The following is a 13,648-nucleotide window of genomic DNA, read 5'->3' on the forward strand; positions in this document are numbered from 1 at the left end:
TGACATCTTAATTTAACCCATTTCTATTAATCTGTATATATCACGAGGTCGTGACCTACCAGCAAAGTTTCAGCACATCTATCTCAGGCAGCTCCATGGCGGCTCTCTGACTCTGCCTTCCTCCTCCCACGCTATAGGCCAAGCCAGTTTTCTTTATTCATTAGCCAATAAAATTAACACATAGACAAAAGGACCCCCCACACCACGTTTTCATATAAGTTAATGTATCATAAGTTCTAGGGTCTGGAACATCTTTAGGACAACTCATATTTTGTCCAACTTAGGCTGAGTCTTCTCTTCTTTCTGTCTTGGATAATTTCAGTTATAGGCTGTCTTATGGTATCTAGTAAGCAAGACTAGTTGGAGAAGACCTGATAAGGAGGCAAGAGCCAATTCTCTGCCTTGCATTGAAGAGACCCACCTTTGTGAATGAATAAAGTTCAATACAATTGGATGAAGGGATGGAATTAAGGAAAGTTGCAAGCACATATGCAACATCATGATGTATTGGGTGGAAGTAAGATAACAGGGTGATGAGCTGAAGAAACTGCCTGTCCCCATGCTGGAATGATGCTACAAGATAGTTTTTGTGCTGCTGTGGCATCCATTGGTGCTCATTTTACTCCTCTGCTTTCCCTCATTGTGGTTAAGAACTGGGATTTATTCAAGCCTGGGCTGGACACTTGCTTTTACATTTTATTATCTATTTTCTGGTTTTATAATATTCAAATAAGGGTAAGAATATGAAATTTTAAATTGATTACGTATTTGACATGACAGGAGTACGATGAATGCTTACAGAGATGAATTTTCTGATTAGCTGAGAGATATGCAAATATTAAAATTATAGAAAAAATGTATTCCTGCTAATGGAATGCTATGCTGTGTCTAATGGTATCGTATCCTGCACACAAATCCAAACTTGGTTATAGGTCATCTATTTAGATTTGATAGAATTTAGCTCAGCACTTTCTCCACTCAATTCTAAATCAATTTGCCAAGTACTAAACAGTTGACTTCTTTATAATACATACAGAATAAAATATCAGGAAACTGCTGTATTACTGAAATGAGAGTTGACTTCTTTTCTTTTGTTTGTTTGTTTGGTGTTTTGAGATGGGGTTTCTCTCTGTATGTCGGGCTGTCCTGGAATTCACTCTGTAGACCAGACTGGCCTCAAACTAACAGAGATCCGCCTTCTTCTGCCTCCTCGAGTGCTGGAATTAAAGGTGTGTGCCACCACCACCTGGCAGGAGTTGCCTTGCTGACTGTGGTAGCTAAGACTCCCTTGACCTCACAGACATCCATGGAACCCATCATCCCATTATTGTTTGTTTCTTGGAACTTTTAAGTTGATGCCAGAGAAATTTCATGGAAAAAATAGTTCAAATCACTTTCCTTTAAACAGTTTAACTTGCTTTTGAACCTTGGAGTCTCTTTTGAGTCATAATTATGACTGTGGTAGCCATCTGGGAGTCTGTTCAATGTTTTATTGTATCTATGATGTGAATCAGTCCGCATCAGAAGGACTTTGTATCAGTCAATGCTCTCTAGAGGAGCAGAACCGGTAGAATTAATTTTTATGTGTTCAAAGTGGAATGACTTATACTATACAATAGTCCATTAAGGGCTGTCTCCCGGGTGAAAGGCCACCAATTGGAAAATTTTCGAGTCTGGATGTCTCACTTGGCCTTGAGTTCATGTCAGAATCCCAAGGAGGTGGGCTCTAATAGCAGAGAAGGAACACCTCAGCAACAGCACAAATGAACATGGCAGCGAGACTGAAAGCAAGTAGGCAGAAAAGCAAATTCTTCCTTTGTGTCTTTTTATTTGGGCTACCACCAGAGGGCACAACACAGCATTAAGGTGCATCATCCTACCTCACATGATCCAATCAAGATAAATCCTTCAACACGGGTACAACTATTTGGGTTTTAGTTGAGTCCAGATAGGTCAAATTCACAACAACGACTAGCCATCAAAGAAATCTTTTTGAATTTTCCTTCAAGTGCTAACTAGGGATGCTCATACTTGTCTCGTTTCTGGACCCATGTCCTTCCTGACAGATGACTGAGAATTGTGATGAAGCCAGGGAACTAGACACAGAGGGCCCAGCTGCTCCTCCCCCTCTACAGCTCACCAGTCATGTGACAAGGAATAAGTTTTATAAGTCTCTGTATCTCTGCTTTTTTGCCTGAAAAAATGAACAAACAAACAAACAAAAAAATAAGTAAGACAATCCTTCCATCACGGCATGACCAAGAGTATTACATAAGATTGTCTGACTTCATCCAGATCTAGTAAGTTGAGCATCCAAACTGCCTAGGCTCCCACAAAGCCAGTGCGTGCAGTAGGATCAAAAACCCATTGCCATTGTTCTTGAGTTCTCAGTAGTCCTCATTGTCCGCTATGTTCAGAGAGTCCGGTTTTATCCCAGGCTTTTCCAGACCCAGGCCAGCTGGTCTTGGTGAGTTCCCAGTGGGAGCCTAGGCAGTTTGGATGCTCAACTTACTAGACCTGGATGGAGGTGGGGGTTCCTTGGACTTCCCACAGGACAGGGAACCCTGATTGCTTTTCGGGCTGAGTGGGGAAGGACTTAATTGGGGGAGGGGGAGGGAAATGAGAGGCGGTGGCGGGGAAGAGACAGAAATCTTTAATAAATAAATAAATAAATTTAAAAAAAAAAAGATTGTCTGACTTCACCCAGGTCCACTCTTGTTTACTGGCAAATCATCTCTAATTCTTTCTTCATAATTCAATGAAGTCAGCATTTGGTTGACTTGTTGGTGCTCTGTATTGAAGTTGCATGCTTAAACCCATTCCTTATTCTCCATCTCTAGTTTTCTTTTTTCCTAAAAACTTAGCCTAAAATATTTGGCCTTGAACTTTTGTGCTTCTCACATCCATTTCCAGTTTTCTTCCTGCTGTAGACTTTATATAAATGATTTTGAGATCCTTTATACACCAGAACATTCTACTGAAATCATTCTAGACAATACCCATGGTCTTCTAAAGACTTTTATCACTTTAAAAAAGTATTTAACACTTCGTCCCAGCCTGTTCTTCATTTAGCACATGTATTGTTTCCAATGTCACCATCCAATTTTTCCAGCACAATTTTTCCAGCCTTTCTCTCTCTCTCTCTCTCTCTCTCTCTCTCTCTCTCTCTCTCTCTCTCTCACGCGCGCGCACACACACACACACACATACATAGCACAGCAGGTGTTTCCGATGCTCTCCCCAAAAAGCCACGCCTCCGCACATCACATATATGCTTCCTGCAAGCTCTCAACTCAGCTTGAATAAGCACACTATCATTTGGCACTATAAATATTTGTTTTTTATCTAAGGAGGTGAGCAAACACTGGAGGATAATGAGACACCCTATGTTCTTTGTAGATGTAGTAAAGTAAGCCTTATTAATTACATTGTTAAAAACATTGACTTGTAACTTAACTCTGACAAAATGAAAAGGGATAATTATAGGAACCCATTCCAAAATGTCTCTTTTATTTTCTTATTGCTGATGTTATCTTGTGTTTCTTTCTGTACAGTGATATTGAACACATGGAGATCCACATAGAATGGCCCTCTATCTTATTCAGTATAATTTTTTCCCTGGGGATTTTGCCTGTCAAGAATATATCTTAGAAAGATTTTCTTTATTAAAATTTAATATATTTTGTTCAACATTTTCTTTCTAAATGACTAGATTTATTGCCCATTTCTTCTGAGTCTATTATTAATCCCTGTCTTTCAATATAAAGTTTAATCTGTTATCAGTTCAATGACTAATACAATTGTTCTTATCAATCTATCTTCACATGGAGGAACTACCTAAGAGTCTTTTCTTGTTTTTGATTGGTTTGTAGTAGTAGCTGCGGGGCTGCATCCCCAGCACCCTGGCCGCCTACTAGCGTATGCCCGGAAATAATTACATGGACACTGTATTCTTTTAAACACTGCTTGGCCCATTATATCTAGCCTCTTCTCAGCTAACTCTCGCACCTGGACTAGCCCATTTCTAATAAAGTGTGTAGCACCGAGGTACTCTTACCGGGAAGATTCTAGCCTACGTCCATCCTGGGCCGGAGCTTGATGGTGTCTGCTTCAGAGAGCAGAGCTATCGCGTCTGCCCAGGAGAGGGGAGCATGGCATCTCTGAGCTCACTTCCTCTTCCTCCCAGCATTCTGTTCTGTTTAGTCCTCCCACCTATGTTTTACCCTATGAGGGCCAGCCAAGCAGTTTCTTTATTTTTTAACCAATGACCTTCCTCCATCATTGGCTGCCATTGTTTTATGGTTAATACAGATGCTTTTACTCTTTTCCTCATGGTTATCATTTTAGACTCACATAGACTCTGGTCACATAACTGCATTTTGATTAACCAGTACCTGGTTATATACTTCCTCACAATGTTCAGTGTATAAAAGGAATATCAAATGGTGTCTGAATATTGTTCTTTCATCATAGAACCTCTTCATATGTCTGGATAACTCTGATTGTATCTTAAACTTGAAATGTTCATAATTTTTTACCAATAAATTGGTATGGTATGGTATGGTATTTGATTGAGGTCACATCTGAGTCATGGTAACTATTTTCATTTACGTTAAAATTTCATTTTCAACCATGTATTTTTCTATTATGTCTTACCATGTGATGTGGACGACTTCGATTTTCTGTGTTCTCTGTGTCTGCCCTCTGCTTTCATGCTGTTGCTTACATGTCACTAGCTTTAATCCATGGCCTCCTATAGTACCTTAATGTTTCTGCTGTGTTTCTCTAACCTTGAAGTTCTCTTGTCTGTTGATTTCACCTTGATCTTTGCTGAGAATTTGGCTTGGCTGATATTGATTGTATACAATAATGGGTGTCATTGTGACATTTCAATGTATTATGAAGTTTCACATAGTCCATGTTTAGTAGGCAAAGGAAAAAAGCGTGATTCACATACATTTAAGCTTTTTTTTTTTTTTTCATTTTCGAGACAGGGTTTCTCCGTAGCTTTTGGTTCCTGTCCTGGAACTAGCTCTTGTAGACCAGGCTGGCCTCGAACTCACAGAGATCTGCCTGCCTCTGCCTCCCAAGTGTTGGGATTAAAGGTGTGCACCACCACCACCCGGCTCACATACATTTAAGCTATATGTAAATAAATAAGTTTTAAAGTGTCTAATGTCTAATGCTTGTATTTCAACCCATAGAATCTAATTTTTAATTATCCAGTCATCCTTTTAATAAGACTTTTTCCAGAGCTACAGTCTGGAAATGTGCCTCCCATATTTCAAAAGCAATGAGAAATATTTACATTTAGAAAACATGCCGACAGAAGATCTGGCTTAATAAATGAGATAGTGACAAAGCACTTGTCCCTATGAACCCAGCCACATTGGGCATTTTATGTGCGGATATTTTTATGGTTCTGGCAGCATTTAGTAGTCGCACACTGACCCTGGATTTATGTATCAGTATGCTGGCCTTTATTTCACATTGATACTGTATACAGATATTCGGGCTGAATTTACAACATTTAATATTTTAAGATAATTGATGAGGCATGCCCATCACTTTTCATTTTTATGTTAATATGTAACTTGTATAAACCATTTCTAAATTGGAAACTTTCTAAATGGGTAGTTCATACTAGGATAGTTCATACTGAATGTGTGAATGACCCTTTCTTTATTCTTATTGATGGGAGTCAGTGAATAGTATTAAGTACTCTTTCTTTGAGAACATACTTGTGAAAGAAGGAGGATGCAGGTTATAAAAATCTTATTCTCTGCCTCTTGTTATAGTTAGTGTCTGGCCAGTGAGATTCATGATTGTATATCCTCCGAGAAACACAGACTGGTATATCCACAATCATCTTTGATTGATTGTGCAGACGTGAATAGTTGGTCAAGAATTCTCAGAACATACATATAGCACCAGTGTACTTTGAAAACTGCCTCAAACATTAACTCCCTGTAAAAAGAGAAACTCAGAAAAGTATAATGAATTTCTGTCATGTGGGAAAAAAATTATAAATTGATCGATTTTTTTTTAAAGTTGTAGAAGAAAAGTATGTATATAACCTCTAGTTGTATGATGTTTTGGGAGGTAATAAACAAGAATAGACATAATAGCTTGAATTTTATGTATTATAGAATGAGTTATATCTCAAAAATGATCATACACATCTTTTTTTAAAGACAAATTGAACACTTAAAGAAAGGCATTTTTGCATTTGGTATCTGAAACTTGTCTTTGTGACAGATTGTATTTTTTAATATTTAATTTTCTTTCAAAGTAATTCTCTGTATGTTATTTCTTTTTACGTGGTTTATCATGCTACATAAAGAATTAATGAATTTAATAAAGGTTTAATGAATTGGCAATGGCATTTGTATAAGCAATAAACTTAAGAAACTGCGTACTTAGAGTGTGATGGATTCTAAGCATAGTAATGCCCTTAGCATAGGAAACAACAAGGGATCCAACCTCCTTTTTTGGATATAACTTAACTTATCTGCACAATGAATTACCTCTAAGGCACATAGACAGAAAACTTCTAAGACGTTATTTGTGATGTTAATACATATTATAAGGCTTCTGAAGAGGGTATGTCTAAATGTTTGGAATTTTCTCTTCATCAAGAGACACGTCTAGCTTGTTCTCTTGTCCTATATACAGCAAATACAAATATGATAAAATACATCAAAGAGTTGTGCCTTCTTTGTTCCAGAAGCTATAAGTCCTTAGAGTAAGAAGTATGGGGTACATACTTAAGGGGTAAAACACATTCACTCATTCAGGCACACACACACACACACACATAAATGCATGCACGCACGCACACACACAAGCATACATACACACACACCATCTTAGAGTGAATAGTAAAACCACAGAGTCCTCATGTTCCTTTCACTGAAAGGTAATACTGCAGTGCATGCTGTCTTATGGCTAAGGATGTGCTTAGATTGGCTCAGAGTCCCTAAGATCCTCCTGCTTCCAGTTACCATCATCTGTAGACTTGCAGTCAGTCTTTTGGTCTGGTACCAGGTGTGCGGCTAAAAACTTCTGTGCCGGGTAGATGATTTAATGGAAAAAAAATACCAAACTCTGTGACATGGGTGACAGACAGAGCTGCTTCTAATGATATTATTGCTCTTTCTTATGTGGCATCTGCCTTTGCAAATAAAAGTCAGAATCTACAGTCTTCTGTAGATTTTGGCTACATATACCTTCTTCAGTGTTGAGGCATAAGAAATGATACAGAGAACAAGTTTCACTTGCTCAATATTTAATCCAACTGTACTCAAACCTGCACCTTAGGAATTATGTGATTCTGGGGAAGTTTTCTGTTGCTGTTTTAGCTACTATGTGCTTCTTTTTCTGCCCACGTAAGCCTTAGGAAATAGCATCTGCCCACAAAGTTGTTAGAGAAGCCAATGAGATGTTTATACAATATTTAACATAAATTCGGCATATAATGCTTGGAGAATGTTAATTATTTAGATTATGTCTCTATTAATAAATCATTATTTCTCATCATCCTAACTTCAGAAAGGAGGAATGGGCAATAATAGTTCTATGAGAATATTCTCCTGTATGGACATTTTCTAGCTTTCCCCGGAAGCTTGGAGAAACCCTGAAAGTGTTGCGTTGCTTTGCAGACCAAGTACATTAGAAGCCCTCGCTGGTCATAACTTGATGCTGTTTTCTTCTCAAGTTAACACCCGTCTGAAAAATGCTACATTTGTTTTCAGTGACCTTCAACCTTACAAAGCCCGGAGAAGCCAGTACTGCTGGGAGTGAGGGCGAGTCGGAGCTCCTCGAGGCGCTCTCTCTGAAGGAGCGGATGGCAAGATACCAGGCAGCTGTCTCCAGGGGTGACACCCGCAGCTTCTCTGCTAACGTAAGCAACTCTGCAGAACTTTGCGTGAGGAGATATGCATGCTGTCTGTACATACTTCTCCTTTACTTTTGAAAAACAATAAGAGTACTACGCATTAAGATATTTCTTACAGAAGAACCAAAGAATAAAAAAATAAATAATGTGAATCTAACTCTGGCCTGATGAAGTGTAGGTGCGCCTTTTGGTGGTTGAATGAACTTGAACTATTCTCTTGACCCCTCCCCGAGCTCCAGTTTCCTACAGTGAGGAATAGGAATAGCTGTCTACCACACAGGGTGTTGGGGAAGAACCGGGGAGATAATTTATGTGGAAGCCAAGAGGCACTGCAAAAATGTGTTATTATTGTCATCATTACCACTTAACCTATAGCTATTCTCCTCAGGAAGGTTGAGAATTAATTTCAAATTTTAATAATGTGGGCTTCTATGCTTCCCTCCTCCGTCTTGTGTATCATTCATTGAAATTCTCTTGCAGTGTAATTTCTTTTGCTTTTCTCTGTATGCAATGAATCCATTAGGAGAGGCTTAATCAACATCGAAATGAGAGAGATTATCAATGCAGGCTCTTTACTAAACCAATTATGATTGTGGGAAACTCTGAGATTCAGAAAGACCACCAATTTTAGAGCCAACCCATAATAAAGTGATGTTCAAAAGAATTGGTTGGATTCTGTATTCTGTGCCCTTCAGCTTACTGAAATATGAGGATATTCTTTTATAAATATAATCCCCAAATTAGCCATGAAGTGTGTGTACGAGAGGGGGAGACATTGAGTGAGGCAGAAAGAGAGAGGTTCCCAAAGGTAGGATTTAAAAATAGCTACTCAACATTTACACATTATTTAGAGACAGGGCTGCCTGTGCCAAACTCATTAACAGCCCTGAAATTGCAGATGACATTTAAGTTTCTTCATAGTCATTAAAATACATTTTAGATACTGCATAGATTTGGAATGGGTGTGTAGAAGTGACTTAAGTAACTCCATCACTTCCATAACCCACAGTATCAGCTCCACAGGGCACTTTCTGATAGTCTTCCTAGTGAGCACCCCCTGCTGGATTGTTTAAGAACAACACTACACATTAGTCTAGATTACAAGGGAAGCAGTAAACATGGAAATGTATAAAATCCTAGAAAAAAATTGGAAGCTATCAGATAGTTTCTAAGATGAGAAAATGCCTCATTAAATACTTGCTACTTAGTAAACAATGGTTTTACTTAGGGAGATTTAGATCTTTTTTTCTTAATTGGATAATATGTTATAAAACAGATTGGTATCATGGTATGATCTATACTTCCATGGTGCTAAAAAGATGCTAAAAATGGGGAGACAGCCGATTTGCAATACAAAAGAAATTCTAATTATTAGCAATGGCCTATAAAGATATTAACTCTGTTTAGCCACTGACTCATCCTCCTCTAGCCTTAACATTTTGTGATTTATTGACTTCTGCTACAATTATTCTACCTCCCCTCCCCCATTATCTAGCTGTTAGGAATAACAACATTGCCCTAGTATACTCGTATGAGGTGATGTATTAACTACTGCTCACTGTTCCTCGTTGTACCTGCAAAGGGGCAAAATATGAAATGCTATGAAGAAAAATATCCTTTGACCTTAAAAAAAAAGAAAAACTCTTTATGATGAGAAACTCTTTCTTGTTGAAAAGCCTCCCTATCAAGGATTTAGTGGAAAGGAAGTGTATTTCAATCATTTTCATGTTTGGTTACTGTTTTCAACCACTGTTCTATGAACCAGAATCACTTCTGATGGTTCATGTACACCCAAGGCTCTTACCATAGTGATCAGAAATGAGGTGGAAATACCAAGCCCTGCCTACAAGTCAGCTCTCACTGGAAGCTGAAAGGACTTCTGCCCCAATTCATGGGTAGTGAAGAATTAGCTGCTGTTGGGTCTGATTAATTGCCCATGGACTATACTGTCTTGCTTTTGGAGGTTATTGTGTGCATAACTAAAATGGACATGGGTAAATTAAATAATTCTGTTCAATAATAGATATGGAAATTTTCTGCATAAAGGAATATAATAATTGATTTTATTTCTGCCCAAATTGTAGTCCAAAACTTTAGTGAAAATTATATGCAAATGATTATACAATTATGAATTTAAATTCCTAGATCCATGAGGTCAATGCTCTCTTAATTATATTTAAAGTTCTATTTTATTACAAGAGATTGTTTCATCCCTCAAACTTCAATGGATCTCAAATATTATGATAAAGAAAATATTACAATGAAGAAGAACATTTATAGGCTCAAAAAGTCCTTGTAAATAGAGACAAACAAAGTAGAATAAAGGTCTTATTTGTTGGTGCCATCAAGTGCTTCATCACTTAGCCCGATAAGATTACTTGTGACTCTTTCTCTACACAGTTGACACCAACACTGTAGGTGAAAAATCTAGAATTCACAGATTCAGCCCTAGCTAAGTCCAATGAGCTCGCACAGCTAACAGTGACCCACTGTTTACCGTTGTGTTAGCTGCCAGCTGGCATTGGCGGCTCAAGGGGCACACCATGCCCACGGAACAGCAGCAGTCTGCAGACAGCCTAGAAGAGAGAATGACATCATGTGTACCTAGCAACAAATCAAATGTCAGGTTCTCCAGGGCAGCTTTATTCTCTTTATCTTATTAGCACACACCATAAATCTGTAAAAATAAAATAAAATAAAATAAAATAAAATAAAGACTTATTTCCATGTCCAGTGTATGAAATAGAAGCTTCAGGAACTTTAACTTAGGTTTTTATAAAATCTGGGATTACAATCACTGTTTGTCCATCTTCCCAAATTCGGCTGTTTCCTTTTAGTCCTAGTACCCCAAAACTATTCTTTTTCATTGATGAGGCCTTACATCTTAAGTTGGCCATTGTGTAATATATTTACCTAGGTTTAAGTATTGAGAATTTAAATTAACTCATAATTATCGGCGTATCCATTACATTCCCAGTTTTATTTCGAAGGCCAAATCTAAGTTATGAGGTATTAAAAGTAATACAGATGAGTTGGAGTATTCAGAGCAGCGCACTAAATAAAGTGAGGCCACTGGAATGATTCTTTAGGTAGCTGTCACTCCAGATAGGAACCAAACCTGTAAATCCTGCAGTCTCACCCAGGTAGTTCTTCCTCTACACGACTAGTTAGTTCCAGGTAACGTTAGCACCATTATTATCCTCCTTCAGGGAAATCTATCTGACGTCATACTAACAACAACAAAGTAGGGGTAGTAATGTTTGCAAGGTTATGAAAACTCAGCAGCTCTTTGCACTTGTGTGTGTGTTTGCTTCCAAAGTAGATGTCAAAGGAAAGGGATGGGTATAGCCATATTTTAATCCACGTGGTAGGTAAGAAGCAGGCTGAGAACTGATGCTCCTTTAAAGAATTCCCAGTTTTTGACATAAATACTAAGACTAAAATAATTAATTTGTGTATGATTTTGAATTGTTTATACTTTTTAAATAATAAGGTTCTTGATAATAATTAAACTTATATTTTAATTGCAATACGATCTGTTTAAGGAGGCCACTTTCAAATTCTTGGTAGATGGGTTTAAAAGAATTATTGTGGCCTAAACTCATATTTCTGTTTCTTTACTCTCTTATATTGCAAAATTGATCTCCTACTTTCTCCTGGTCTTAACATGGAATACATAGAAGGATACAAACATTTCCCTTCCCATTGAGCAATTCTGAAATGACCAAGAAAGTATGAAGCCAGAGAAAAGTTGTTATGGTAATACAACTTCTCCAGGGTCTGACAGGAATTCATAGAACTCTTCAAGAGTTCAGATACCAGCACTTCCACATCAGTGCCTGAGATAGATGGATTTCTCACAAACTTTCAAGAGTTTTGGGTAAAGATGCCAGGACCCTGGATATTCAGAGTAAGCAGGACATGAAACTATCTGTCAGGCCTCCTGTGATTTATACAGTCCTAGGCTCCCAGGGCTATTTATGTCAGCACCGGACCATACCTCAGAAATCCTGCTGTAGTTGGAAATGTCACTGAATCCCCATCCTCTCTCATGTAGAACCAGAAACTTCCCAGGCAAAGGGCTTATACGGGGTCAGGTTGCCTGTCACTTGGCATCCCATCTAGGCTTGAGTGCCTGCTGGGCTATGGAAGTTGTTGATTCATCAAAACGAAAGCCCTAGGCTCTTAGGCACTTCCCTGTGAGTCCTATAATCTGACAGGGCTCCTTGGTACCCTGCAAGTTGTTTTCCTGGCTATGGACAGAGATCAGTTTTCTCATCTAAAAATATGCCCTTCTATTCAAACCCTCTATTTATGATACTTGGTTCTGACAGGCCAGTGCTCAAAGCCAAATTGAGATGTGCCAGCTCTAGTGAAAAGTAGCTGGGTTTTTTTGTCTATTCATTGAGGCTATGATTGAGACAGACAGGTGTGATCGGATTTAATGCCTTCATTTAATGTCCTGCATTAAAGACCATAAGCTGTTTCACTTCTCTAAATCTTAGGTTCTTTCGATTAAAATGTAGATAATTGGTGACCATAGCTCATAACAGGAGTGAACTGAGGGAAATATAATGTATGCAAAACTCACCTAGCGTTCTACCTCTGGAAGCTTCAGTTTTTACTGATAGTTTTAACTCACTTACATAAGGCACTTTATTTCGTTCATCCAAGATAATTGAAATAAAACTTAGTGTTATTAAAAATTTTGAATAATCATTCTTGATATTGTGTCTGTTGCCTGTACAGATGTTGGAGATTTTAATGACAGCTTTACTTTGAGTTACAGTTAATTTAATTATTCTCATCCCCACAAGTCATATTATTAGAGGAACACAGTGTTCAGCCTAATATAGACATAAAACTTTATCTGAAACAGGGTAATATTGCTCAGTGTTTTGAAGATGCATTGTATAAAACTGGTAGATAGCAAAACAACTGAACAATTTAGTTTCAAAGGAAGGCTGTCACAATCAGTTTACGTTAATATCTCTTTTGGGTTCCACCCATCAATAATTGTCATCTGTAATGCAAAAATAGCCTGAGCATACCGTCTACACAGATGAAACTGAACTGTTGTCCTCTTAAATCACTGTAGGTCATGGAAGAATCTGAAGTATGCACAGTGCCAGGTGGCTTGGCCAAGATGAAGAAACAATTTGAAAAGGATGAAATGACTTCAACCAGGAACGCCTTTTCTGAGTATCAAGACCATCACCAGAGCAGATCTGAGCAGGTACTGCCGCTGTGCGAGATGGGTGAATTTAGGGGTGAATTTGCTCTCACCAGTGTAGAAACACTCCTTCTCTGGTGGTAGAATTATCCCCATTTCTCATTTTCACGTGATCATTCAGAAAATCATCTAAGCGTATTGATGTGTTCGTTTACTCAGTTGAAACATTTTGCCATGTGAGCCATGCTGGAGTATTCTCTTTCAGTGTTTTTATGTTTCAAACGTAAGTGAAAGTTAAATAGTGTAACTTAGTCAACAAGTAAACAGAAATGCTGAGGGCAACGTTGGCACTGAGCTTCTGCTTCTAGGTTGTGATTCATGATAAACTATCTGTTGGTCGTTTGCACAGTTGAAATATGAAGCATTATTCAGTGTTTGTTGTGGGAGTTTTATTTTGTTTTCTTTTAAAAATATCATGAAACATCAAGCAGTAGAATCCAGATGTTACATAAAACCACATAATATGACTTTTGTTTTATAAAACTTTTCTGTTTCACTACTTCAGAATCATATATCAT

The 13,648-nt window shown here is 38.0% G+C and overlaps 1 protein-coding gene across 4 annotated transcripts in view; it reads left to right on the forward strand.

The window, feature by feature from the left end:
* Positions 1 to 13,648, forward strand: part of LOC121433232 (xin actin-binding repeat-containing protein 2-like) — a 74,924-nt gene that overhangs the window by 20,657 nt on the left and 40,619 nt on the right. For all 4 annotated transcript variants that reach the window (XM_041631585.1, XM_041631588.1, XM_041631584.1 and 1 more), the window contains 2 exons: positions 7,755 to 7,903; positions 12,996 to 13,133. In XM_041631585.1, the coding sequence (XP_041487519.1) occupies positions 7,847 to 7,903; positions 12,996 to 13,133 (195 nt within the window). In that variant the 5' untranslated portion in view covers positions 7,755 to 7,846. The remainder of the gene's footprint in view (positions 1 to 7,754; positions 7,904 to 12,995; positions 13,134 to 13,648) is intronic.

This window comes from Microtus oregoni, unplaced genomic scaffold (assembly GCF_018167655.1).
Source record: "Microtus oregoni isolate MIOR12 unplaced genomic scaffold, Mior012 000037F_ref0000500, whole genome shotgun sequence".
NCBI classification, from domain to species: domain Eukaryota; kingdom Metazoa; phylum Chordata; class Mammalia; order Rodentia; family Cricetidae; genus Microtus; species Microtus oregoni.